Consider the following 26,514-nt stretch of genomic DNA (forward strand, 5'->3'; position numbering starts at 1 on the left):
GCTACGGCATCTTTTGAAAAGTTTTGTATCTTGAATATATACAGTAAGCTTATAAGAAAGAATAACTTTCTTTACTTTCCCAAATCTAATGGGAGAAAAGAACGCTACATAAGTATGACTGATTAAAAGTAAAACTTAAGTACTGAAGTAAACGTGTAAATGATGTATAAAAATAAGAACTCTTGATAACTATAAATAATGCAGATAAGGTAGGAAGATGGAGAAAGATGTATAGATAAGAAATATGAAATAAATTAATATTAAATATTATATGTCTTAAGAAAAAAATAATAAATGTCGTATTAATGTTCGTAGACAATGAATAAATTGTAACCGAAGATTTGCCAGAGTATCATTTGGCGCGGTTTTATGAAAGCGAGTTGGACTGTTTAGCGGATCGTTCATATGGTTGATCGCGAACGACTAGTATCATGCGAGTCCGAGATCTTACTGAGACATTTTCTAATCGTATAGCGGTTGCTTACATACTGTCCCCACTACACGCGTGTCTTACGCCTTACTCGCGTTGCTATGATACATAGAGACGCCGACATCACTCGCTTATCAAAATCTAACGGGAGCGATCAGCTGTGTTTACCTTCCGTCTCACCGAATAACCGATCGCTTTTCTATTTTCATCGCGCGTTCTGCTATTGTCATAGCTCTTTGAACTCTCCCGCTGACAAGACGTCATACAAAAACAATGTATGTGCGTGTGTGTGTGTGTATTGCGAGAGTATGTATATATATGTTTCAGAACTCAATATAGGGAGACCAAGGCAAATATCTTTTATCAGATAACATGAGATCGGATACACTTCGTTGATGTAACACAACTGTCGGACAGGTATTGAATGATAACAAAGTAACCCAGTTATAATGGTCATACAAATATAAATTTGACAATTGACTGATGAAAATCATTTCATCTATAGAAACTGCTCTTGCCAATGCAATTATTGGTTGATAATCTGATCGCGTAACTGGATAACGACGTGTCAATGACCCCATGATATTTTGTTTGACAAAAAATTTTTGCCTTGGTCTCCCTAATCATCCTTCACAATTCATGTATTCAGTTTTGAAACACCCTATATATATGTGTATATATATATATATATATATATAGTGGTGTGAATAATTATAAAATCAAAGACATTTTCTAAAGTTTCTCTGGAATATTTCCATGATATTGAAAAAAAGCATATAATCGATTTAAAAAGTTGTTTTACTATTATGAATGATTAAAAAGTGTGATTAAGTTTATAATCATTTACAGCAAAGTACTCTGTATATGTATGTGTATGTATGTGTATGCGTGCGTACGTATATAAATATAGGAAAAAAGAAAAAAGAATTCAATTGTTTTTTATATAAATAATTTCACAATATCGATAATGTAGTATTCTATATCCTTACACTATTTAGTTACGATTGGTAAAGAGAAGAGGAGGGGTATTTAAAAGCAGGTTGAGTGCTGGACCACAACTAGTTCGATTTATACAACGGACGGGACGATTGCTCTTGAGAAACAAGGTAAAAATCAGTGTGTTTTAAAAGCTAAAATAGTTTTTAATATTAGGAATTGTTTATATAACGTTAAATTTTCCTACGAATATTTAAGCGATATATAAAATGGCCTCTTAAAACGGGAATATATAAAATAAATGAAAAATTTGTATATTATATTTTTAAAATACATGTATATTAATAATTAATGGTAATTGTTTTATAATTTTAATTTGTTGACAACGGTGATTAAAGTTATTATATTTAGCTTTGTTTTTATACGTTTTAACGTTTTATTCTAAATTGCTCACATCGTCTTTAACATGAAAATATAGCCATCGTTAAAGAATATCAACATTTAAAACTTGATATATATATATATATATAAATAATTAAAGACTAATTATTAATATATATATATAAATAATTAAAGACTATTTATTAATACGTTCGTATAGATCCATAAATTGCAAATATAATAAATATATAAACGGGAAACCAAAATTGTAATATTTCATCGTTAAAAATTAATTATTTATTATCTACAATATTAATTCTGTAGTTTAATTTTTGTTTCGAGGTATTTTTTATGAGTGTAATACTGGCACAAAAATATATTAACAATAATAATAATAATAATAATAATAATAATAATAATAATAATAATAATAATAATAATAATAATAATAATAATAATAATAATAATAATAATAATAATAATAATAATAATAGTAATAATAATAATAATAATAATAATATAATAATAGTAATAATAAAAAAACATTATACGGCAGTAGAAAGTACTATAATTTACAATAAAATTTTGGTTGTGTTTTAATTACAATTTCTCTTACTATATTAAAATCATTATATAAGGCATTATAGTATAAGACAAATGACGGTGCATTTTCGTTTCTTCCGTATACCACTTTCTCTTAAATGCCGTATTTTACTTTCACCTTCAAAGATCTTGCTTCGCGAATATACATATGCACAAATAGTATAACTTCGATAATTAAAATAGATCATATTTTAGTAAATATATTACAATAAATTATAGTTTCTTTTATACCATTTTTATTTATTTATATCTACAGAAAGTTATAGCCTGTCTCAACTATATTAATATTTCGCGGTCCATTGACGAAAAAATGTCGTAATTGAAAAACGCGTGAACTGTTTATGAGAAAATAAAATACATATGCAAAAAGTAAAACTTGTAATTTTTAGAAAATTTACGATAAAAAAAATTTGGATATTATATATTTAATTTTAATATTAGGACTATTAAACCTGTAAAAATGACGGATTTTAGATTTTCTTTTTTACTATTAATAAAATTATAATTATTAAAGCAATGCTAATTGAAAGCTGCATTTGTTTATTTATTGTTGTCAAATTAAATAAATAACAAATAATACCGAATAAAGTATTTCTTTTAAATTGTCTTGTCAAATTGATAGAAGTGATAAAAATAGATCTATAGTTTTGGTATTAATAATTATTTATATCGGTATGTGTATTGTTAAAAAACACTGAATAATGTGTTCTTAATAAATATTGTGCTTTCGGAATATTTTTGAACAGAAGAGTATGATGGTTTCTTGAAAGACTATAGACCGCAAAGTATTAAGGAGTTTATGATTTATAGATTTGATAGATTTGTAATTGAAGTGGCTTATATTTCATTGTTTTTCAGAATGATTGTCACAATTAGTTTATTTTTGATATCAATAATATTACTATTATACTTGGAGTCACGCAAACCTAAAGGATATCCACCAGGTACATCATTTTGAGAAAGTTTGTAATATATAGGGTGTCTCGTCTTAATTCGACCAGCTTCAATACCTTCCTTTTAATGATGCAAAAAATGTTATAGAAAGTATTTATTTGATTCAAAAGAGACAACACTTTGATTAATACAAGAATGCATTATTTTACCACATGCAATTTTAACATGTTCTTTTACGTTTTCCGATGTTGTTGTAATGCTAATATCATTGATGACTATTTTACGAATTTCCCATAGAAAAACATACCAGTATCTTAAGGTCAAATGCTCGAATTAAGTGTGAGACACTTTGTAAAAAATGTTTATATTATTATATAAATAATTTATAGGTCCTAAATGGTGGCCTATTCTTGGCAGTGCGATGGAAATAGCGCGGATACGAAAGGATACAGGATATTTATTTAAAACTTGTTCCGTACTTTGTGAAAAATATGGACCAGTGACTGGTTTAAAAATCGGTAGTGATCGCATAGTGATACTAAACGATTATAATAGCGTATGCTCTATGCTTTCAAATCCTGATTGTGAAGGTAGACCAACTGGTCTTATGTATAAAGCAAGAACTTGGGGTAAAAGAAGAGGTGAAAATTATTTATTTATACATAGAGTAAAATATAAATAAATTAATAAGATATAATAGTTATATATATTTTTTTTACTTAACGTTTCTTTCATCAGGTCTTATCGTTGTTGATGGTCAATTGTGGATAGAACAACGTCGATTTGTTCTTCGTCATTTAAGAGACTTTGGTTACGGTCGAAATAGTATGGCTGCAATCATAGAGGAGGAAGCCTCGAAACTAGTCGAATATTTTGAGAAATTGCTTTGTAAAGAGTGTCATAATGTAAATGACGATATAAATGGAACGTCAAGAGTTAATAACAATTATAATATTGGTATTAATAATAATGATGAAATATATCGATTGAAAAATAAAATGATTGAAAATGAAAGGAAAATATTTAAATATAACGTAAACGACAAATATAGTATAGATAAGGAAATAAATAATGAGAATAATATCCACGATAAATTAAATATAAAAATAAATGATAACAAATCGAATAATGCGTTTACTTCGAGACAAATGATCATATCGATGGATGATGCCTTTGGCGTAACTGTTCTAAACACGTTATGGAGAATGATAGCTGGTAAAAGGTCACTTTTTAATATTTTATGATATTACATATATGTGGGTCAGTGATTACGAAAGATAGGTCTAAATACAAAATTTTTTCTCTCTCATTATGCAGGTTTAATATCGATGACGAGACATTGATACATTTTCAAAAGATTCTTACAAAACTTTTAAAAGAGGTCGATATGATAGGTGCACCATTCAGTCATTTTCCATTATTAAGGTTCATTGCACCTAAACTTTCTGGTTACCAATCGTTCATAGAGACGCATCAACAACTTTGGTCATTCTTATATGTGAGTATGTTATATAAAATCAAGTAATTTTTTTGAAGAAAATAAGTCAAAATAATGGAATAAACATGCGTAATTATATGCGTGTTATAAACATCTTTTATAAATTCTTTTCTTTTTTCATAAAATAATTTTCTTTATTTCATAAAATATGGAAACAATGAATGTAAAAACAATCTTATTATTAATAATTAAAATGGAGAAGTACTTATTAAAGTAGTAATAGATAAGAAATTATGTACATTTAAATTAAAATTTTTTTAATTTTGCCTTTTTAGAATCGTATAATCTTTTGTCTCATCAAAAAATATTAATTTAATTATATTTCTTTTAGAATGAATTAAAAAACCACAAGAATACGTTTAATCCGAATGCACCACGAGATTTGATGGATGTTTATTTATCAGTTCTAAAATTGGAAAAGTGTAATAAAACATTTTCAGGTATACTTTTAAATTTCATTAATACTGCAATTAGCCACACACATATATGAAATTATTAATTTACTATATTTAAAACCATCGTATTACTTACAGAATCTCAGTTATTAGCTATTTGTGTAGATTTATTTATAGCTGGTTCTGAAACAACATCCAAAGCTTTAGGTTTTTGTTTTCTGTATTTAATACTGTTTCCTAATGTTCAAAAAAAAGCGCAAGATGAAATCGACCAAGTTATTGGTCACGGACGTTTTCCAACATTAGCCGATCGGTCGAGGTATACAAATGCTAATAATTTTTATAATATTTAAATATATTTGATATTTAAATAAAAATGTATATATAATTTCATTAAAGTATGATCTATTTAAACGCTATTGTTTTGGAATCATTAAGAATGTTTATGGGGCGAACTTTGAATGTACCACACAGAGCCTTAAAGGATACATATATATTGGATCATAGAATTCCGAAAGTATGATATTTTAATTAAAAATAAATTTATGAATTAAACAAATTGTTGTTCCATACAATAAAAAATAGACGCTTACATGATTTATAGGATACAATGATTATTGTCAATTTTAATGGATTACTTATGGACAAATCTTGGAGTGATCCAGAAGAATTTAGACCAGAAAGATTCATTGACAAAAATGGTAAAATTTCTGTACAAGATCAATATTTGCCGTTCAGTACAGGTATGTTTATATCTATAATACGATCGAAAAATACAATCGAAACATAAAATTTAAAAATATATTTATAATTGTAACAGGTCGACATCGATGTATGGGAGAGTCACTAGCAAGAAGTAATTTATTCATTGTAATAACTGCTCTCTTACAAAGATTTACGTTTTCTATAGTACCTGGAGAAAAAAAACCATCCACACTAGATTTCCTAGATGGTGTAACTGCTGGTCCAAAACCATATAAAGTATTAGTTACTGCTAGGACATAATCCATATGCAAATGTTCTATGAACATATCAAAATATTAGAAATATTGTTACATATAATTAAATTTATTAATGAAAATTTTGTACATGAGACATATCCCATAATTTCAATTTCCTACGAATTCATTAAAATTGAACGTATTAAACTATTAAGAAATAAATGTGAAATTAAAAATATTTTTACTATATTTACATTTTTATTATAAACTTAATTACATTTATCATTTTATTTTAATTACAATAGTAAAAAATAAAACCTATTCATTCATGTTACTTATCTTTACTAATCTCTATAGGTAACAAATCTCCCCATTGGCTAACTCTTGCACAACGATATGCATTCCTATAAATACATAATTTAAGTATTAAACATAATCAATGTACTATTTTTATTGAAATAAACAAAAAACATTATGTACTAACTTTCCATATTTGTAAGAGGTGAATATGATTTCTTTTAATGTCCCATTAGCTGTGCATGTACGACATATTACATGCTTGGATCGTTTTAATGTCGGCTGTACAATACGTGGCCATTGGTTATCACTATCTGATCGTACACCTAAAAAGATATATTTTCTTTATAAAACTATAATTCTGTTATTTTATATTAATAAAAATAATATTTTATTGTAACTCAGTATACCTTTCTTCAATATGACATAAGAATAGCGTTGTTTTTTTAAAAAAGAAGGACCTGACAATGGTAAAGTATAATAAGAAATCTCAAAATTGCAAGGAATATCATCTGTGTAATATCTTGGGCATTTCATATCATGAGGACACTAAAGTAAAAGATTTATAAAATATTGACTATATTAGTTTCATTAGTTTTAAAGTTTAAAAAGTGTTAAGAAAGTTAACTATTACATTTAAATTTATTATTTAGATTAAAATAATGAGTAAAATTTGAATAAATATATATTTTTTAATAGTACTTACAGGTGCAAAAACATGAGCACAATTATTATTATTTGACTTATTTGACTTCAAAATATTATACAGTATAATATTACGTGCTTCATTCACTGCCTTTAAAAAGATGATTGATATTACATATAAGAATAAAAGAAATGTTATTTCAAGGAATTTCAAAAATACATACTGTAAATCCTGCTTTTGTTCCATCTTCAATAATAACAAGATAATTTTGAACTTTAGCCCAAAGTTTTTGTATAACATCAAAACGAGTCTTTGTATCAGGTAATTCCAATAAAGAAAATGAACTAACAACAATATCATAAGTTGGCTATAATCATAAAAATGCAATTAGAGATTCATTTAATATTTAAAACATAGTACATATAAAATTGCAGAATTATACCACAGGAAGTGCAGGAAGAAATTGTCTGTAGAAAATGTTTTTAATTGGATGAGTATTATATTTATTTAATTCTTCTGACAAATCATTCATTTCAGAAGAAGAATCTACACCAAAATATTCTTTTAAAGAATCAGACCAAAGTTGAGATGCTGCCCTAAATTAATAATATCTTTTATAATTATTTAATATTTATATATCCTTAATACATATTACATTTAATACATACCACATAACTGTTCCAATTCCGGATCCAAAATCAAATAAAGTTTGAGGTTTAAAATTTACATTCTTACTTTTAATTTGATTTAAGACTTTATATACAGCACAATACTCATATTGACTTCTACCAACTATATATAATAAACCAGTTCGTCTGTTATAATCAATAGTAATAGCTGAATTATGCAATTGCTGTTTTTCTTCAGCTAATTTTGAATTATTTTTCATATTATATTCAATAATATCTTCATTCCTTTCATTCAACTTAGAAGAATATATAGTAGCTTGTGATCTTGTTTTTTTATCTTGTAAATTTGGTTGTTTATCTGGTATAAATCTACCAAGTAAATGTTTCATCAATTTTTGTCCACCTTCCCATAAATATGATGTTGGAATTTTTGAATCTTTATAAAGAAAAAAATAAAATAACTACTTCACATTATATATTATATTATTATTATATCATATTTAAATAACAGTTATTACAAACCTTTTAAAACTATCTGAATTGAATTTTTAATCCAATCAGGTACTTCTACAACTCGTGGTTTTACAATTCCAGGATGATGTCGATGCTTTAATAACTTATTTTCAATTAAAGTATTTGTATTATCATTAAGTTTTACTTCTACTTTTACTGAAAACTAAAAATATGATTATATATATCGCATATATTATGTTGTTTTTTTTATAAGCCGTAAATATTTTTAAACTTACATTTCGTACTTGCATACGTCGAAGAAAATACAGGTTTAACATCATGTAATTTCTTTTTCAAAGATTATATTATCAATGAAAGAAAATTGCGTGCATTATAACCTATGAAAAATATAAACAGATTTTCTAATCGTATCTTTATAAAAAAACTTTTTTAACAATTGTAGTCATTTAACATATTATTTATTATCTATTAAATAATTTTTTCATAACATATTTTTTTATAATGAATTTAATTACAAAAAAATTTTCAAAATAATTTCATAAATTTAATAAAAATATGATTTTTTTTTATTTATGTGATTTATACCAATTTTTATTTATGTCATTTGATACCAAATTAATACAAAAAGTTATTCAAGCAATGATAGAAATACATATATAAAATCATAATTTATATTTTATTACATATCTAACTAAGATCCAATTCTGTTACACATGTTTGTTGTTCTTCGGTAATATTCTAATAATGATGTAATAATATTTGACATAATAGCAAAATTTAGCCAGTAGAAAGCGAGATTGATGATAATAATAGAAAACTATTTAGAAGAACACTTTCTTTTATGTTAAAAATCACCTCTAGTTTTATAATGATTTATGCCAATAATGAGTATAAAAGTAATTATTGAACGGTTTTGATAAACAAGATTTCATTTTAAAGATGAAGGTTCAAGCGAGCACATGGTTTTTTCGAACTTTTGAAAAGTTTTCTTTTCTTTATAAAAAAATCGTGTCAGAAAATAATGTTTTATGGAAAATAACTTATACATGAAAATAAAGCATTCTAAAAAATTCGAAAAAGCCATGTCCTCGTTTAAATTTTCATTTCTAAAATAAGACCTTGTTTGTTAAAATCGTTCAATATTTATGCCTGGACGTGTTGTATGATAAGAGTATAACTTAACAAGCTTATATGCTAATTTAATAGACGCATAGTGGGGATAGTGTTTTCCTATTTTCTATTATGTAGTTCATATTTTGTCCACACATTGCTGAAGTCACTACGAGCGATAGATGGTGAACAGCATTAACGGGTTTTAAGAAAATAATGAAGAGAGTATTAAATTATCACGAACTTATATAGAGAGTTAATTATGTTTTATAAAAGATGAATACAACGAAAAAGAGTGTTAACGAAGAAAAACAAAATTCATCGATTCCTACATATCGTCTTAATGAAGCTCCAAAAAAATGCAATTTATCTTTTTCAATTAATTTTGACTTTGATTATACGAACAGTGATAATTCGTCTGATTCCGAGACAGCTGATTTACAAATAGATATTTCAGAAATCGATAATGATGATCCACCAACTAAACATAAAAGAGAATCAGTCAAAGAAACGTCGGTTCTTAACGAAATGGAAGAAGAAATTGAAAGACAACTTGATGCTAAAGCAGCAAAAACTAATCTAACTGCCACGAATGTAAAAAATATATTAAAACGTGTTATTACAAACAATGAACAAGTAATGGCTGTGGTACAGAAACGTTTACATGATACAGAAGAAGATATCATTTTTGAACCTAAACTCACAAGAGCGAAAGCAAAGTATGTAATTTATCTTAATACGTTATATTATATTGTAATATATATAAATTTGTATGAAAGTTTTAATTGATTTTATAATAGAGAATTAGGTGCTGTAGAACAAGTTAATGTATTATGGAACACTAGGCCAGTTAAGAAACCACCGTTACAAGTATTAATAGATGAAGAATTCCCAGAAGATTCTTCTGACGAAGAATATAAGCCAGAGCAAGATAAACAAAGTGATGATGATAGAGAAATAGAAAATTCCGCCAGTGGTGATATAGAGTCACAACTACCTATCCCAGTACATGAGCTTGACTCAGCTGTACAAAAAAAACCTAAATCACCTAATATTCAATATGATCCAGAGGGGATTTTTAAAATTCCTTGGTAAGAAAATGATATTTCTGTAATTTCAATTATTTTTCATCATTAAAATCTACATTTTCTAGCTTACCTTGTGTACCAACAGAAGAAGAAAGTATTGGTCATAGAACACGTTCTAAACTTTGCTTAAGTGAAACACCGTTAGAACAAATTGAACAAGCATTTGTACCCCCTGATATTACAACAGATATGTATGATTCTGATTGCGATGAAGATTGGGGTAATTTTTTGAAAGAATTTACACAACCTTTAGAACAAGAACATACTGCAGAAGATGATCCAGAAGCTGATCCTGAATATAATATTTTAGAAGATGAAGAAACAGATTTATGTTAGTAACTAAAAATACAAAAATGTCAATAATATATTTAATTATAAATACATAAAATATATGATAATACTAATGTTCATATATTTTCAGTGGATAAAGAAGAATTAAGAGCCGATAAAGATGTCGAAATTACTTTTAAGGAGTTAATTGATTTGTTTGAGTTTACAGATACATTTATCAAACAAGAAGAACAAGAAGTGTCTAAGAAAAGGAAATTATCAGATAATATAGATACACCTGTTGAAAAGAACACATTGGTAAAAATATAATGCTGCTATAAATTTGATACAATTCAAAACAATTTGACTTCTTGATTTAATTGCTAATTGATCACTCAATTGTTTTGTTTTATGATAGAATCATTCTGAACTTTCAATGTTAGTAAATTTTGAGCAACGCCATTTACTAGCTATTCAATTTCAACAACATGTTCAACTATTGGCACAACATTTTGCTATGACATACATGCACCCAGATTTACATATCCTCTCAAAAAAATGTAAAGAATGTTTAAATAACATAAGGTATACGAGAAGTTATATTACAAGACATCAAATTTTTAATAAGATATTAATTAAATTTGTGGACAGATATTTTATTATCATATATTATTTATTTTTTTAGAAATTTAAATAATGGGCCAAATTCTGCATTCAATATAGAAAATGTATTTGATGCATTAAAGTTAGTCTCTGATTGGGAAAATAAATTTTTGGATCCAAAATTTCATGAAGAATTTAAAAAACATATAGAAGATGAAAATACTATAAAAACAAAACATCTTAAAAATAGATGGGAATATATACCTCAATTTTCTCCTGATCTAATAAAATTATTTATTGAAAGTAAAGCTTTGATATATCCACAACTTCTACCAGATATACCATTCAAAAGTGAATTAACTAAATATACAAAGTTACCATTTTTAAAAACTGAAGAAACGTAAGTATTTTAATTCTAAAAGATTATATTAGTACATTATATAGTTATAAATATTTTTATTTCTATATAAATATTTTTATTTTTATATAAATATTTTTATTTTAGTTTAATTGCAATAGGCCTTGAACAATTCTTCCCATTTGTGGCATCTCGAAAAACGAAATTTAAAAGTAAAAAGTTCCAATTATTTGATGTGGCTCAATTAATTGCTAAACATTTACTACCTGTTAGAGAATCCAAAAAAATATTTTTCTATATTCGAAGACAACGTTCTGCCAAAGATTCAAATCCAATTAAGGTAGTTAATTGGTATATATCTTTTTATTTATAAAACAATATTTTTAATAGAATTTTATTATAGCGTTATTTTGACAAGGGTATAGCTCCCAGAATAGTACACTGTATAACATTAAAATGTGATCTTAAAGCACCGATACATCAGCCAATACATCTTTTACCTCCAAAATGGCAGAATTATCTTACTAATGTAAGTAAATGAAAACTGTTTATATATTAATTAAAAAACGTAAGAGTAATATACTAAATAGGTTTGATAATATTGTAGACTAAACCAAAAGTGGATCTTTTAAAATCTAAACGTATTCTGAATTCATATAATGATATATCTAAGATTGAAAATCTAATAAATAATAATTTCTATCTATATCCTTATGTTTCAAAACATCATCCACTACGAAATCCAGTTGTAAATGTTCTGCCTAAAATAATGCCAAATTCGAAACTTTTATTAAATAATATAATAGCAAGAAATGTATCACATGCTCAAGGAAAATCTGATATTCATACAGCTAAATCACAACAACCATGTGATATTAGCAATACTAAAAAAATGATAAATAAAAGTACTGAAAATACAGACAAAAGTGGAATAATAAATAAGGAAGATAAACAAAGTGAATCGATTAATTCATTAAATGTAGAAATAAAAAACACGAAACTAACAAAAAAGTCAAGTGAAGCATTATTGCAATCTCCACAAATACGAAAAACAACTCCACGTTTGGCAAAAACAAAGAGTGCACAAAATATGAAACTAATGGCTCAAGGTTTAGGATCAAAAAATGTATCTAATTGCAGTAATGCAAAGACTAGAGGAAAAGGAGATCTGGAAAAAAATTTGGAGTGTTCTACTGATTCATCAAAAGTTGTAAGTTACAATTTATTTAAATGTATTTACAAATCTGCAATAATAGAAAGTTACAAGAAAATATAAGTTGTATATGATCATTGATTGCAGGACAATGAGGATGAAATTGCAGAACTTATGTTAGCAAGCACTACTATTAAAAAAGATAATAGAAAGAAGGCTAAACAGGCTAGAGAATTAGAAAATATAAAGAGATTATTGGAAGCTGATAATCTTTTGAATGAAGGAGAAAGAGAAGAAAGTATGTTACTATACAATATTACTTGAATTAGATTTATAAATATTATAAATTCCACGCCCATGCAATTTATACATTTGAAAAGATTATAAATTTATTATTTTTGTTTTTATTTTCATACAGAATTTGCAGCATCATATCTTCAGAAATTACACTTGACATTGGAATCTAATAATCCAGATATTTTAAAAATTGTAATTAAATTAATTTTAGATTACAATGACAAAATTGAGAATCTTAATCAATTGGAACATGAAATGTCTTTTTCTAAAAAATATGAATCCTCTGACATGCAAGAAGTGATAGAAAAGAACATGATAACTAGAGATAAATTAGCTATAGATTTATATCAAAACATTTATGATAAATTACGAGATTTTCCAGAATTGTGTTCAGATTTGTTGTTATTTTTAAAACCACATCAAGCTGCATTAATAGGCAAATCTGTAGAATATATAATGTTACAAAAAATGAGCGAATTTTTAAACGTCATACAAGTCTATTTTACTAAGCAGCCATCTCGGCTTGCAAAAATAATGCAGGCCATTACACAACTTTCATCTGATCCTCATGTAACATTAGAGAATGTTCATAATATTATGATTCCACTCCTCAAGGCACATCCCTTAGTTCTGGATCTATTTTTACAAATATTACCTAATGGTAAACCTCCAGAAAGGTAATTATTTTGATGTTTATGGAATTCAGATTATAAACTTGTTTAGTAAAATATATTTTTTTGTGGTTTTTATATAGTTTATTTGCAGTAGATATGTTTGAAAATTTAACTTTCCCACTGGGTCCTCATGATAAAAATAAAGTATATACAGATGATGCACCAGAATTATATGAGAATATAGAATTACCAATGTCAATTTCCCAAGAAGACCCTTATGGTGGAGATAATTGTAAATGTGATTGTCATAATGCAGATGACTCAAATAACAGAAATACTAATGAACATTGTATATCTTGTGGAACTAGGGTATACATTTATAATCGTTTAATTTTATTATATTACATATGTATTACTCTTTCTTTAATTTTATTACATTACATATGTATAAATTTTTTTTGACAGTTTCTTAATGGAAGAATATATCTTCAAACTTCTGAAGGCTTACGTCCTGCAAAAATAACATTCCCAGGAGCTGATAAAGAGAAATTAGAAAATATTGCAAGAGTGTCTTTAAAAGTTGCTGATAAATTTACACCACCTATTGCATCTAGACAACGTCGAAAATCTTCGAAAGCCGATATTGGCGACGATTCATGTCAAAAACAATGTCTTCCCAAAAATTCACCTGTGAAAGAAAATGAAGATAACGAAAGAACTATATCAAGATCTAAAAGAGGTACGAAATCACCACCCAAATCCGGAGAACCAAAAAAATCATTGAAAAAAGTAACATTTACTGATGAAATAATATCTACTAAAAAGGCATACTCTCCACAATCTATAAATAAACGTGAAAAGAAGATAGAACGAAAGACGCGGTTGGAACAAAATTCTTATGATAATTCATGTTCAGAAAGTGACTATACCTCCAAATGTGTTACAATTGAAAATATATTTGAAAAAGAAATATCTTCAAAGGATAAAATGTTCATGAACAAAAACATGGAACATGATATGAGTAAGCACAATTGATTTTATTTTTAAATCATATATACGTATAAGATCGTATAATTAAAAATATATTTTTAACAGAAGATAATATTATGTCGCCTTGTCCAGAAAAAGATAGAGATATAATAAGTAGTAGCAGAAGTTTCGAAAAAATGGATGTTTCAAATGATTGTGATTCTGATACAAATTCTGAAATGGAATTTATTAATGACAAACCTTGGACACGGCAAGAGGATATGATCCTTCTTTTAGCCATTAAGGAAGAGTATTCGGAAAATACATTTTTGAAGGTTAGCCAACAATTGGAAGATCGTACCATTGAACAGGTATAGATATATAGATACTTATAATTTTTTTCTTTAATTTACATAGATACTGATATTATTTCATTTTAGGTCAAGGAAAGATGCAAAACATTACTTTCTTTGTTAGAGCAAATGTTATAATTATTAGTCAAAGAGATCTGTGAATTGTATCTTGTGTACATAAGATATTTAACATGATTGGAGAAAGGTTAGAAAAGTACTTGTATTACGATTTTTATATTTAGAAAATTAATTTAATTAATAAATATAAATAATAATAAATTATTTAATTCGATTTTGATCTATGATTTTATTTTTCTTTTATACATGTCTGCTCGTAACAAATTTATACACATATTTCTTTTTTAATAATGATTTAAAAATTTAATTATACTTTCATCATTTTAAAGACAAATATGTGATATAAATACAAATATAAAATTGTTATTAAGATATAGGACAAAATTACAACATACAAAATATTGTTTACAGTGCTATGAAATGTATCATACAAGACATTTACTACTATAAATCAAGAACTTAAGATTAGATATAAAGAAAAACATTTTTAAAAGCATCAGTTTACAGTCATAACGTAATTTACAATAAAACATTCCTATAATTAATGTAATAAAGTTTCTTAAAATTTCTATAGTCTAAGGTTTTTTTTTTCAAAAGCAAGAAATATCGAATGAAAATATTAAAGATAATTATTTTTTGACTAAAAACTTAATAAATTTAATAAAAAAATATTATACTTGTTACTTTTAATAACATTATGTTTAAAAACATAATTTCATAAAGTATATTTAATATAAAGGTTTATCCACAGATTATACTTATATTAATGTGTAAAAATTTATAATCATGGCATTGCTAAATCTTAAATATACAAAATGATAATAATAGAATTATAGTTTTATAACAATTCGACTATATCAAGCCATGATCAAAAGTTTTTGCACAATATTTAGTACTTTTAGTTCATAGTACAAATTATAATCAATTTTATTTGTTTCTAAAAACATTATTAACATGGACACTATTTATCGTCACAAATTGTTTTATGTAATAACGTAATGTATACCTTGCAATATTTTTATCCTCAATTTATCTCGTACTTTGGCTATATATTTCAGATCTTCTCTCATTGTATTCATAAATGGCATATTAGATTGCAATATAAAAATGTAGGGAACAAGATGTAATTCTAGTAAAAAAAAAAAATGTAAAATAATTGTTACACAGCAAATAAAAGTTTCACTATTTCAGTATAAGTCAGTCTAATATTGTCATCTGTGAATATGATGAGTATGTACAAACCATGTAAATTTATTGCATATACACATTGTAGTTTAAATTATCATTATTCTGGATTGTACTTTTGATGCCAATTTGTGGAGTAAAATTAAGATATTCAAAACTCTTCCATGTTGTCTACATCTATACCAATGTCGAGAAAATCATCATAATCTTGAACTTGTCTTGATTGAAGAGAGTGCTCAGAATGATGTTCAGTATGATCTGGATCATCTGTAACGGGACTAGGTGGAGGATTAGTTACTGTACGATCCGAATCTAAAGGCATTCTATCCATTCCTACACCACGTCTTAACCTTGCTTCTTCTGCAATCTGTCTGGTTGAAAACTCTGCTTTCGTTAATAAAGCTGGAAGATCTTTATCAGATCCATCTAAAGAAATACAAAATATTATACAGTTTAATATAATGCTTATTAAGTGGATAATTTTTTCCTATATTTGGTTGTCATCATCATATTATTTTAATTTAAAACTCACTTTCAAGGCTTCTCATGAGTTCTTGTGTTTTTTTTCTTTTCTCATCAGCTTGTATATTTTTTTGTTGTTCCACATTTTTTTTCTTATCGACATAAAATATTTCTCTGATTTTTTCTTGTGGAATATGTTCGTCATTTTTTACAAGCCATAAATATACACCACCTGTTGTTCTTCTACGAGATCCATTCATTGTTAACAAACCACCATTTTCTTCGATTTTTTTGGTTTTTTGAAAAAAGTCAATTGCTTTTTCTTTTCCAATTATTTTTACTATTTTTCCTACAAGAAACAAGTAATTAAATATTTATAATATATATTTTTTATAAGAAGATAAATGATTAAAGAATATAAAATATATTTTTAAAATTACTTATAAGGAGATTCTTATTTTCGCAAAGTTTATCCGCAATATCAATTGCAACATCTGAATCTGTTGAATTTATTGTTGTACTTAAATCTGCTATAATACGTATAGATCCCTTTTGACCATCAACTTCCATAGAATTTCTTCTTTTCCCTAATTTAAGTTTTATATTTTTTCTATCAGAATTTGTCCTTTTATTGGTTAGTCTTTGTCCATATTTTTCATCATCTGGACTAATATTGTTATGAGATCCATTGGCATTTGATGGATATCGAAGAGTAAAATTATAACTTTCAACGCTACGTTCTTGATAGAGTTTCTTTGTAACACCACATGAAACTAAGTCTTCTGTTAACGATTCTTCTTGCACCTGTGTACACCATACTTTGTATTTATCGTTATTTTTTCCCCAATTATTAGATAAGCTTTTAGATCTTTTTATTTTCAACTTAGGTTTTTTGTTTCTAGTATGTGCTGAATCGGAATCTGAATCACTTTCTGTGTCCACAGAATCATCTGATTCATCACTATATCCCAGTTTTGTCTGTCCTTCTGTTGCTTGCACCACGTGAGGCCTCTGCAGTACATTGTATTCTTCAAAAATATCAGTTGGCTATAGAAAGACATAATCTTTAATTGATAATATATTTATTTTAATAATACAATTTTATTATTATATTTACATTGAGATATGTACTTTAAAAGATATTACATTTATAAATCTAAAATACTTGTAAAATGTTAAATATGATAATTTTAAATATCTTACAAATTTGTTAGAAATAACAGTCTTATTGAAAATATCGCATTATTAATAAATTAATATAATAAACAATGATTTATTAAATACAGAACAGAAAGAACAATTTTATGAGAACGAGTATTTATATTCATACATTTTAATTTAGACTCCTGTCAAAAACAAAATACTTAATATCTGACCTCATCATCGACAATCTCGCCATCTTCAAGCTCTAAAGGCTCTGCTTCCATATCCGAACTTGGAAAATAATATCTTTTCTAACGGAACAAATATTTTGAATAAGAATTATTTGTTTCAGTTGCACAACAACATAATACCTTAACCACTTTTCTAACTTTATGGCAATATCGCAGTAGATTCTTTTGTTCGTTTTCATGACAGAAATAATATTTGCTCTTCTATCCTTATGGCGATTGGTGAAACATTCAAACTTTCAACGAATGGATTTCTAGGTTTAACAAGAAAGATTGTTTCGAACGTATATTCAAGAGAATACTCATGTATTGAAGGTATAATGAACTATATATACGAAAGAAGTAGAGAGAGAGAGAGAGAGAGAGAGAGAGAGAGAGAGAGAGAGAGAGAGAGAGAGAATATAGTATTTAAATTTTTGTAAAAAATATGAAAATTCGAAAAAATAAAAGGTTATATATAAAATAATGTTCTATAGTTTTTATTTTTTTTTTTTTTTTTTTTTTTTTTTTTTTTTTTTTTTTTAATTTGTACAATTGTCATTAAAATTTATGTACATCAAAATTAGTATGTTGTATTTTTTATCTGAGAAATCCAACTATAGGTTTCGTTGGTCCAAGTTCTGTTTCCTTCTTTAATGCATTCATAAGAGCATCATTTAATGCAAGTGCAATAGTTTTACCCATCTGTAAATGATCATAAAATTTCCATGAAATATTTGACATTTCTTATATATTATTTATTTTGACTACAATACATACATAGAAACAAAAATAATATTATGATCATTTTAATATTAATAAACCATTTTTCAAATACCTCTAGCATTTTAAGTAATATAGTATCTTGCATACTACCATATCCTATTTTGACAATTGATGTTATATTACCATTTGGCATTATAGATATAATTGTACTTGCTGGACTACACATTTCTTCTTCTGAAGTAGGATCTATTACACAATTTTCTCCTATCTAAAAGAAAATAGAATATGTATATCTTTTATCTATAAATAAATAACGATTAATTTAAATCATATTCATTTTTACAATATCTTCATATACTTACTTTACACAAAGTGACAATAACTGGATAATTTGTAATATCTAATTTGATACAATCAAAAGGATCATCTGATATTTGTATATCTGCTTCTCCACCATCAAGAGATGCAGCAGTTACTCTTGGTATTTCTGTACTATATAAAGCAGCTTTTACAGCTATACCTACAGCATCAAAAAGATTCCCTCCACATTGTAATATCTATGAACATATTCAAATTTTCTTCATATGGATCACAAATGTGATTATATTTTTTTAATATATATGCAAATAGCTCTTACCAAAATATCAACAAACATTTTCCAACATTTTTTATATGGTAAAATACATAAATCTTTTAAGTTAAATGCACCTGGAGTCTGATAAGATAATGATAAAATGTTACTTATTTCCATTGCTAGATCATCTCCACCTTTACCTTCAAATTCTGGGGTAGCATTGGCTGAACTACCAAATAATATATTATATATATATATATTAATAAAATTATATGAAGAGTATAAGTTTAGATTAGTGGTTCAACAACATACCAATCTACAAAAAATTCTAATTTTCCTTCACATGGTCGATCAATATATGGTGAATCAATTTCTACTTTAACACCAACTAAAATGTCAGTATTTCCTATTCGTAATCTTGATGAACCATGCGTTTGTTGCATCAAATTGGTTTCAATTTCGAATGATCGATATTCATATCTTTTTCTTCCATCATTTCTAAAATTTGCCTAAACGTTTCAAAGGAAGAATATTGATTTTGATTCAAAAACTTAAATTTATTCTACAATGTATACACATATGTATTTTATACTTACATCAACTCCATGAAGAATAAATGTTTTTTCTCCTAAGCTCAATGGAACTTCGGCCATTTTTATAAATTACATAAAAATAATATTTATCTGAAACCCAATATATATCTATATTGAATATTAATTATAAAAATTTAATTTATTTATATTTTGCATTTCCAATCAAAGTTAAGGATTCACTCATCCACATACAAGTGAAACAGTGATGCTGATGTTTTTAGGATGTGTAATATAAGTAAATTTCTTCGAAGATTTACTTGTGAATGGTTTTTTATTTTTGATTGATTTATTACATCAGGATAGGATCTCCTTTTCAAACACATTTATAATTATTTAAAATTTTTAATATTTTAATGTTTAGTTTGAAATATTTTTGTCGCGTGGAAATAATAAAGAATCGTTATACTTGAGTTCTTATAAAGAATGAGTAACAAAACATTAGGTTATGGATAATCTCTGGATTACAAGTTGAAAATGTGCAAAATTTTCTTATAATATTTAAAATATTTGCTTGTAAGAAAGAGCATCGAAGGGTTTGCTTTATATTTTTAAATAACTATTAATGAAATATCTAATCGAATCCAATTGTTACGTACGCGTGAGATGGAAATAACCAAACAAGCTTATATAATATACATATGGTGGATAGACAACATTCTCCGCTTGTACTTGTAGTTCATATTTTGTACATAATTATCACTAAAATCACACACACTTCGAATAAAAGATAATGAACAGCTGTAACGAAATTTTTTGAAATACAAATAACGCGCCGTTTATAGCGCTAGTATCGTTGTCGGCGCTAAGTAGGATTTCGTGTCTATTTTGAATTGTCAATATTTGTTTCAGAATAATTTATGAAGATTTCATTTGTTTAAAAATTTTGTACATGAATTTACGGTGTAGAAAAATTGCAAAATGATTTTATTAAGAAATATTTTCAAGGTATCTGAATAGTTTTTGTCTCCTCATGATATAATTTAAAAGTATCATATGTATACAATATTTAAAAAATTTAATCGTTTTAATTATGCTTTAAATTTGTACCGAAATCAGTATATATTAATTAATATTATATATTAACGAAATAATTTAGAATAGATGGATGAAATCTTCACATGTTTTTGCCTTACAACATCGATATTTGGGTATATCTACATACCTTGCTTCTACTTCTGTAAAGGATACAAAAAGTTTTCAAAAATTTAAATTAAAACAGGCCAGAATGCAGGTATATATTTTAATTCATGATCTTTGCAAATCGATAATGCTACTTTAAAAATTTATATAAGTATTTTATTTTAACAGCGCGATGATGAAATTCCTATATATTTAAAAGCTGGTTTCCGGGATAAGGTTTTATTTAATATAACATTGGTTTTAATTCTATTCGAAATTATTGGGGTTATTTACACGTTACGTGATTTGATTAAACGTGATTAAATTAATCTTTTATAATTAAAATTTATGTTATATGTTTAAGTGTTACCTAGCTAATAAGATCAAAATACACGCATTACATTATTAAACTTTTTACTGTTGTAAAACATTAATACACAATATATTACATAGACATACTTTTTTTTCTCATATATACTATCTTGTAATAAGTTTCGGAAGAAATTCGTAAGGCACTTGGTTGTTCTGCGAATACCAATATGGAGACTATTTTATTCTAATATTAACCAGTAAGAGTAAAACATTAGAATATATAATTATATTATTTTTTTTTATACATTATATTAAGTGACATAAATAATATAGAGTAGATAAAGAATTTCAAGAAATTTTATAAATATAATGTTTAAATGCAAATAAGTAAAAAACGGTAGGATTTCAATTGTATTATTTAAAATTTAAGCTTTATAACAGAGCTTGATAGAACACTTGGATAAAATGTTTATACCATAAATAACCTGACATAATGGCTTTATTGTATAGCTCATTCTTGTAACAAAAAGTATGAAAATTAGAATAAATTCTAATATATTTGTAACTACTCTTTTGAACAGAAATTATTATTGATGTAGTTACAGTAGAATTTAGCCTTTATTAATACATTAAGATATGTTGTAATTTATCAGTAATGGATTTAGGAATGAGAGACGCATGATCGTCCATATTAGTAAAGCAGATGTATCAACTAAAAAATACAAGTTCTTTTATATCACAGGAAAAATATTTACATCATTCTTAAGGTATTCCTTTTCAAAGAAGATGATTCATTAGACAAGGTTCAATTTCTTCAACTACTGTTTTCATTATCTGTTTTACTTGTATCATCCTTAGATATTTGATCTCTACTAATATCAATAGCTATATTGACAGACTTTGGAGAGTTTACAGATTGCCTGTTGGTATTAACAACATGGTCGTTTTTATTAGAAACTTTATTTAAGTTTAAGTTCATTCTAGAGTTGCTTGTCGTTGATATATCTATTGTAGCATCTTTTTGCTGTTTTCCATCTTTTTCAGTGATTTGATTAAGAATTACTTTTTTCACAGCATTTGTGTCTGTTTGTGGAAATGCTCGAGGTACATTATTTTGAATATGAATTTGTTTTTTATTTTCTAAGTTCAAAGTAGATTTCCCTTTACTTCTTTTTCTACGTTGAATCAAATCTTTTAAAGCTTCACTAAAGTCCATTAATGTTTCCGATATTGGTTTATTCATATATTTATTTGCTATTTCATCAAATTTATCATCTTCTTCAGAAGTTAATTCACTTTTAAGATGTTTGAATTGATCTATTATTTCTTTTAAACTTTCTTTAGCATCTTTAACAGTTTTCAAGTTGTGATTATTTGCATGATGATTATTTAATGATTCTGCATCTTCGTTTTCTATTGTTCCATCTGTTTCACTAGAATATTCATTACTATTCAAATTAGTATAATGTTGCTGTGAATCATTATCTTCATATGTAAAATCTTTTTCAAATTCTTTAAATTGATCTATAATGTTTCTAATACTCTCTTTTACATTGATTGTAATTTCTTTATCTTTCCTTTGACTTATGATTTGTTGTTTTTCCTTTATATCTTGTTTTATTGAAATTTTTGGTAATATGGTTGATTCCATTTTTATTTTCATTGGTTTTTTAATCTTTACATTAAGTTTACTTGTAATATCTACATTTTCTTTTTCCTTAGTTATATCTTTTTTTATATTATTTATTTGAATTTTTTCTTGAATTCTCTTTTTTACAGTTTCTTTTATGTTACTGATATTTTCAACAGCACCAACAGCATCATTTTTAGATTTTAATTTAGTTCCTATCGATCCTTTTTCATAATGTCCATCCTTCTCTATTATTTTTTGATAATTAGTACCAGAGTTATCTTTTATATTAATTTTTACTGCGGGTATGACTCGTAATTCATTTTCTTGATTTATTATATCCATATCTTTTGAAACATTATCTAATGAATCTGCAGATGTTTTAACAAATTGTTTATTTTCATCTGATAATATATTTGATATATCATCAGATTGGATATCTTTTTGTTTAATAGATTCGATTTCAGCTTTTATCAAAGGTTTTTCAATCGAAGATAATGGTTTTCCAATTTCTTCTAAAGATTCAACAATATCATCAAGTATTGGCTCCATACTTTCTAAGACATCATTGGTTACATTTAGACTTGTATCTGATATTGTACTATCATTCTGAAATAAATTACGAGTGGAATGCTTGGAAACTTTAGCTTTATTCGGATCATATTTGATATTAGCTTTTCTTTTCATAATGAATATAGTTGGTTTTGTTTTTATTTTAATTGGTGGTAACATATTATAATTTAATGTTATATGTGAAAAGCCATCAATCGAATCCAAGATTTCATGAGTTTTTAAATAAGGTTTTATATTGGGAGAATATTTGCTTTTGGCTTCTATTAACAAATGTGTATATTGTAATATTTCTGGATCTTTAACAGTTATGTCTTCTTGTTTTGAGTAGCTGTAAAATTATTGTAATATTAATAATTATTAATTATTATTATTAACTTTTTGCTATACTGATAATTACCAAATAATAATTTGATATTATTATTTTATTACTTACATCCAAGACGAATTAGTTTGTGTAAATCTTGATACTCCAGTTTGTGCTGCTAAATTATCGATATGTACATATACTGACTCTGAAGAATTTTGTTCAAGTCTATGTAGTCTAGCAATAGCCAAACCTCCTGGATAGTTACAACTAGCTATGCATAAGAGAAACATAGAGAATATGGTATTTAAAACTAAGTGACCAACGACAATTAGCGACAACATTCCATTCCATGGCGATTTTCTTCTATTTTCCCATCTATCAATTATAAAATTAAAATTGATAAGAAATAGTGAATTTAAATTTTCTATTTAGAATTAAAATACTCTTACATTCTATGACATGCAGCTGCTGTTGCAACATTTAGCAAGGGGAAGACATATATTATAAATCTTAATTCTTTATGTGGTAGAAATGAAAATAGTACCACAAATATTATAGCAGGAACGGTAAATGCACGTACACGTGGGTCCCATAAAATCCCCAAAGGAATTAGGAAATACGAAACAGCTAGGCCACGTGGAAGAGCTGAGTAAAAGTACCATAAAAATGGAGATGTCTATTTATATGTCAAGGCATATTTATATTAAAATATAAAAAAATTAGATAATAAAGAATAATAAGAAGATAAAGAAAAAATAGTTAATTTTAATAGAAAATTTTAAGGATACACCCCATTCACTGCTCTTATTAAGAATGGTGTTGAAATAAAATACTTCTCCTTCTGGCCATAATAAACGTTTCCAAAAGATTGTGTCTATTCCAATAGTAAGTGCTAGGAATAATATACCGGCAGGTATTGCAATTTTAAGTAATCTAAAAATAAAATATTATATCAGTTCCTGTAATATCGGTTTCTTTTTTTTAAAAAAAAGGATGAGATATAAATTTTGACGAAAAAATTTTCACTTTAATATGATAAAATATTCCATTTGTCTAAACGCAAAGTATGTTGCAGATTTTTTTTTTTTCTTTTCTTTTTTTAACTATACCTGAACAAAAAAGCAAATACTTTGTAATAAGTTTTATACGCAAACAAAGCTTACAAATCTGTGCAGTTTTGCAGAAGATCCCTTGATGATTCTAATCACTTCTGTATGTAATGTTACAGCCATACTAGGTATCAATGGTCCGCAATATAATATGTAAATACCTTGGAACAGAAAGTTTCTGGTTGGCTATATCATATAAAAGGAATAGTCCCAAAAGAATAGAAAGTTCTGCTCTGAATATGATTATGGCTGCAGCTGACGACCAAATAAATATAACATGATTCTGTTTTAACCATCCATATAGCGCCAGCAATACTAAAAATTAAAAAAAAATAGTTAAATTTTTTTTTTATTATATCATTTAATAGTTCAAAATTAAATATATAATTACCTAGAGGCATGGCCATTATATTAGGCAAAGGTCGGCTAAGATAATACATAAAATGGTACTGCGTTACCGTAATAGCCACAAACCAGTTTGTAAATTTAGTACCAAAGACATTTTCTAAGGCATTTCTATATAATTTCAAAGTGCCTATTACCAGCAAACTCAAAGTAGCTCTTACTGCAAAAAAAAAAAGAAGATATTTTATAATTGATATATCAAAGAACATTTGAATTCTCAAAATAATTTTTAATAAGAAACTTACCTATATATTGTGCAAGAAATTTATTAATATGAAAATATTTAATAGCTGCCACAAAGGGATAAGCAAGACCGGATATCGCAATAGGTCCAAGAAAAGTACGCGGTACAACTCCAGGAAACTCATGATGATCGTACTGTTAAGGTAAAAGCTTAATTAATTTTATTAAATTTTTTTAATAATAATAATAATAACTAGATAAATAATAAAACGGACTGGTATCATATTGTTATGATTTAAACGAAAAAAAAAAAACGAGTTATTATTGATATTATCGACATATGTGTATACGATTATATCATTATATTTATATAAAACAAGGAAGTGTACGTAGTTCAAATAACAGGTGCATAAATGCAACTGTGTCTCAGCTGATTGTACGATTATAAATACGCGCATCTCGTGCTAAATATAATACATGAGCTTTTGCGTAATATCTATTCGTTTGTGTTCGACAACCTGTCAAGTAAGATAAATAGTATCGTCCAATTTAATTAAAACTGTTGAAGATTCTATTTTCTTTTTCAAACGTTTTTTTTTATGAATAATTAACGATTAATGAATTACCTCAGACAAATTAAAGCCATGATATAAGAGGTCGTGTGTCGCTTGTAGATTAAAACTTTCTTCGACTTTCGTGAATGGACAATACAATAAATGTATCGTTGCCACTAAAATAATTAAATGATCCATATTGTTGTTCTACATTTACGATCGATTCGAAACAAATTTGATTAATCCTTTTTTGCTCATGATCAAATTTGCAAAGACGTACGGCTTTATCGTAGTATGATAAAAATAATAAATTATATTACGACAAATCAGGCACCACGTCGTCTGCTTCGTTATTTCCAACACTTTCTATATCCAAACTGTGAAAAATCAAGAAT

General features: G+C 26.2%; 6 protein-coding genes across 13 annotated transcripts; 2 read left to right on the plus strand and 4 right to left on the minus strand.

The window, feature by feature from the left end:
- The first annotated feature begins 3,209 nt into the window (after window positions 1-3,209).
- Window positions 3,210-6,193, plus strand: LOC124426009 (probable cytochrome P450 303a1). Its single transcript, XM_046967201.1, has 9 exons — window positions 3,210-3,294; window positions 3,634-3,885; window positions 3,983-4,466; window positions 4,562-4,742; window positions 5,074-5,182; window positions 5,276-5,456; window positions 5,537-5,654; window positions 5,742-5,880; window positions 5,958-6,193. Exons 1-9 carry the CDS (start codon window positions 3,210-3,212, stop codon window positions 6,140-6,142), a joined length of 1,734 nt encoding a protein of 577 aa, XP_046823157.1. The 3' UTR covers window positions 6,143-6,193.
- A 123-nt stretch (window positions 6,194-6,316) lies between these two features.
- Window positions 6,317-9,357, minus strand: LOC124426010 (methyltransferase-like protein 17, mitochondrial). 3 transcript variants are annotated; one of them, XM_046967204.1, is made up of 10 exons: window positions 9,243-9,357; window positions 8,400-8,501; window positions 8,173-8,326; window positions 7,690-8,086; window positions 7,464-7,617; window positions 7,245-7,388; window positions 7,082-7,171; window positions 6,786-6,924; window positions 6,563-6,701; window positions 6,317-6,482 (listed from the first exon to the last, which is right to left on the minus strand). In XM_046967204.1, exons 2-10 carry the CDS (start codon window positions 8,442-8,444, stop codon window positions 6,410-6,412), a joined length of 1,335 nt encoding a protein of 444 aa, XP_046823160.1. In that variant the 5' UTR covers window positions 8,445-8,501; window positions 9,243-9,357; the 3' UTR covers window positions 6,317-6,409. The 3 variants fall into 3 exon arrangements, with proteins under 3 accessions (XP_046823160.1, XP_046823159.1, XP_046823158.1); XM_046967203.1 differs by having other exon boundaries at window positions 8,980-9,277; XM_046967202.1 differs by having other exon boundaries at window positions 8,808-9,277.
- A 20-nt stretch (window positions 9,358-9,377) lies between these two features.
- On the plus strand, window positions 9,378-15,231 carry LOC124426007 (GON-4-like protein). 3 transcript variants are annotated; one of them, XM_046967198.1, is made up of 15 exons: window positions 9,378-9,953; window positions 10,035-10,325; window positions 10,388-10,653; window positions 10,744-10,910; window positions 11,011-11,177; window positions 11,278-11,595; window positions 11,701-11,893; window positions 11,957-12,082; window positions 12,161-12,763; window positions 12,854-13,004; window positions 13,125-13,680; window positions 13,758-13,986; window positions 14,083-14,638; window positions 14,713-14,957; window positions 15,027-15,231. In XM_046967198.1, the coding sequence occupies exons 1-15, from the start codon at window positions 9,511-9,513 to the stop codon at window positions 15,075-15,077; spliced, it is 4,362 nt and encodes a 1,453-aa protein (XP_046823154.1). In that variant the 5' UTR covers window positions 9,378-9,510; the 3' UTR covers window positions 15,078-15,231. The 3 variants fall into 3 exon arrangements, with proteins under 3 accessions (XP_046823154.1, XP_046823155.1, XP_046823156.1); XM_046967199.1 differs by having other exon boundaries at window positions 14,740-14,957; XM_046967200.1 differs by lacking the exons at window positions 14,713-14,957; window positions 15,027-15,231 and having other exon boundaries at window positions 14,083-14,356; window positions 14,443-14,638.
- A 682-nt stretch (window positions 15,232-15,913) lies between these two features.
- On the minus strand, window positions 15,914-18,263 carry LOC124425886 (phosphorylated adapter RNA export protein). 2 transcript variants are annotated; one of them, XR_006942596.1, is made up of 5 exons: window positions 18,041-18,263; window positions 17,105-17,711; window positions 16,735-17,013; window positions 16,260-16,628; window positions 15,914-16,146 (listed from the first exon to the last, which is right to left on the minus strand). XR_006942596.1 is itself a non-coding variant. In XM_046966898.1 (4 exons), the coding sequence occupies exons 1-4, from the start codon at window positions 18,089-18,091 to the stop codon at window positions 16,354-16,356; spliced, it is 1,212 nt and encodes a 403-aa protein (XP_046822854.1). In that variant the 5' UTR covers window positions 18,092-18,263; the 3' UTR covers window positions 15,914-16,353. The 2 variants fall into 2 exon arrangements, 1 of the variants encoding a protein (XP_046822854.1); XM_046966898.1 differs by having other exon boundaries at window positions 15,914-16,628.
- Window positions 18,264-18,547: 284 nt separating this feature from the next.
- Window positions 18,548-20,830, minus strand: LOC124426057 (exosome complex exonuclease RRP42-like). Of its 2 annotated transcripts, none has more exons than XM_046967310.1 (7): window positions 20,524-20,830; window positions 19,931-20,017; window positions 19,647-19,843; window positions 19,398-19,563; window positions 19,123-19,317; window positions 18,873-19,028; window positions 18,548-18,739 (listed from the first exon to the last, which is right to left on the minus strand). In XM_046967310.1, exons 2-7 carry the CDS (start codon window positions 19,985-19,987, stop codon window positions 18,635-18,637), a joined length of 876 nt encoding a protein of 291 aa, XP_046823266.1. In that variant the 5' UTR covers window positions 19,988-20,017; window positions 20,524-20,830; the 3' UTR covers window positions 18,548-18,634. The 2 variants fall into 2 exon arrangements, with proteins under 2 accessions (XP_046823266.1, XP_046823267.1); XM_046967311.1 differs by lacking the exon at window positions 20,524-20,830 and adding an exon at window positions 20,120-20,498.
- Window positions 20,831-21,443: 613 nt separating this feature from the next.
- LOC124426056 (probable Dol-P-Man:Man(7)GlcNAc(2)-PP-Dol alpha-1,6-mannosyltransferase) lies at window positions 21,444-26,505 on the minus strand. Of its 2 annotated transcripts, none has more exons than XM_046967309.1 (8): window positions 26,440-26,505; window positions 25,628-25,760; window positions 25,369-25,542; window positions 25,139-25,292; window positions 24,657-24,801; window positions 24,318-24,544; window positions 23,995-24,243; window positions 21,444-23,889 (listed from the first exon to the last, which is right to left on the minus strand). In XM_046967309.1, the coding sequence occupies exons 3-8, from the start codon at window positions 25,415-25,417 to the stop codon at window positions 22,173-22,175; spliced, it is 2,541 nt and encodes an 846-aa protein (XP_046823265.1). In that variant the 5' UTR covers window positions 25,418-25,542; window positions 25,628-25,760; window positions 26,440-26,505; the 3' UTR covers window positions 21,444-22,172. The 2 variants fall into 2 exon arrangements, with proteins under 2 accessions (XP_046823265.1, XP_046823263.1); XM_046967307.1 differs by having other exon boundaries at window positions 26,192-26,483.
- Window positions 26,506-26,514: the final 9 nt, after the last annotated feature.

This window comes from Vespa crabro, chromosome 8, assembly GCF_910589235.1.
Source record: "Vespa crabro chromosome 8, iyVesCrab1.2, whole genome shotgun sequence".
Classification (NCBI taxonomy): domain Eukaryota; kingdom Metazoa; phylum Arthropoda; class Insecta; order Hymenoptera; family Vespidae; genus Vespa; species Vespa crabro.

What these genes read in the sequence shown, in the direction of transcription:
- LOC124426010 (XM_046967204.1), bottom strand. Translation starts at nt 8,444, where the DNA reads ATGATGTTAAACCTGTATTTTCTTCGACGTATGCAAGTACGAAAT. An exon ending in TTCTTCCTGCACTTCCTGTG is followed by an intron (nt 7,389 to 7,463) that starts GTATAATTCTGC and finishes TTATGATTATAG; the next exon opens with CCAACTTATGATATTGTTGT. An exon ending in GAACAAAAGCAGGATTTACA is followed by an intron (nt 7,172 to 7,244) that starts GTATGTATTTTT and finishes ATCTTTTTAAAG; the next exon opens with GCAGTGAATGAAGCACGTAA.
- LOC124426009 (XM_046967201.1), top strand. Translation starts at nt 3,210, where the DNA reads ATGATTGTCACAATTAGTTTATTTTTGATATCAATAATATTACTATTA. An exon ending in ACATTAGCCGATCGGTCGAG is followed by an intron (nt 5,457 to 5,536) that starts GTATACAAATGC and finishes ATTTCATTAAAG; the next exon opens with TATGATCTATTTAAACGCTA. An exon ending in TGGATCATAGAATTCCGAAA is followed by an intron (nt 5,655 to 5,741) that starts GTATGATATTTT and finishes CATGATTTATAG; the next exon opens with GATACAATGATTATTGTCAA.
- LOC124426056 (XM_046967307.1), bottom strand. Translation starts at nt 26,317, where the DNA reads ATGGATCATTTAATTATTTTAGTGGCAACGATACATTTATTGTATTGT. An exon ending in ATTTCTTGCACAATATATAG is followed by an intron (nt 25,543 to 25,627) that starts GTAAGTTTCTTA and finishes TTTTTTTTGCAG; the next exon opens with TAAGAGCTACTTTGAGTTTG. An exon ending in GCAGCTGCATGTCATAGAAT is followed by an intron (nt 24,244 to 24,317) that starts GTAAGAGTATTT and finishes TATAATTGATAG; the next exon opens with ATGGGAAAATAGAAGAAAAT.
- LOC124426057 (XM_046967310.1), bottom strand. Translation starts at nt 19,987, where the DNA reads ATGGCCGAAGTTCCATTGAGCTTAGGAGAAAAAACATTTATTCTTCAT. An exon ending in TTATTCTTCATGGAGTTGAT is followed by an intron (nt 19,844 to 19,930) that starts GTAAGTATAAAA and finishes TGAAACGTTTAG; the next exon opens with GCAAATTTTAGAAATGATGG. An exon ending in AAATGTTTGTTGATATTTTG is followed by an intron (nt 19,318 to 19,397) that starts GTAAGAGCTATT and finishes ATATGTTCATAG; the next exon opens with ATATTACAATGTGGAGGGAA.
- LOC124425886 (XM_046966898.1), bottom strand. Translation starts at nt 18,091, where the DNA reads ATGGAAGCAGAGCCTTTAGAGCTTGAAGATGGCGAGATTGTCGATGAT. An exon ending in GCGAGATTGTCGATGATGAG is followed by an intron (nt 17,712 to 18,040) that starts GTCAGATATTAA and finishes GTCTTTCTATAG; the next exon opens with CCAACTGATATTTTTGAAGA. An exon ending in ACTCATGAGAAGCCTTGAAA is followed by an intron (nt 16,629 to 16,734) that starts GTGAGTTTTAAA and finishes GTATTTCTTTAG; the next exon opens with ATGGATCTGATAAAGATCTT.
- LOC124426007 (XM_046967198.1), top strand. Translation starts at nt 9,511, where the DNA reads ATGAATACAACGAAAAAGAGTGTTAACGAAGAAAAACAAAATTCATCG. An exon ending in AATGGTAAACCTCCAGAAAG is followed by an intron (nt 13,681 to 13,757) that starts GTAATTATTTTG and finishes GTTTTTATATAG; the next exon opens with TTTATTTGCAGTAGATATGT. An exon ending in AAACATGGAACATGATATGA is followed by an intron (nt 14,639 to 14,712) that starts GTAAGCACAATT and finishes TATTTTTAACAG; the next exon opens with AAGATAATATTATGTCGCCT.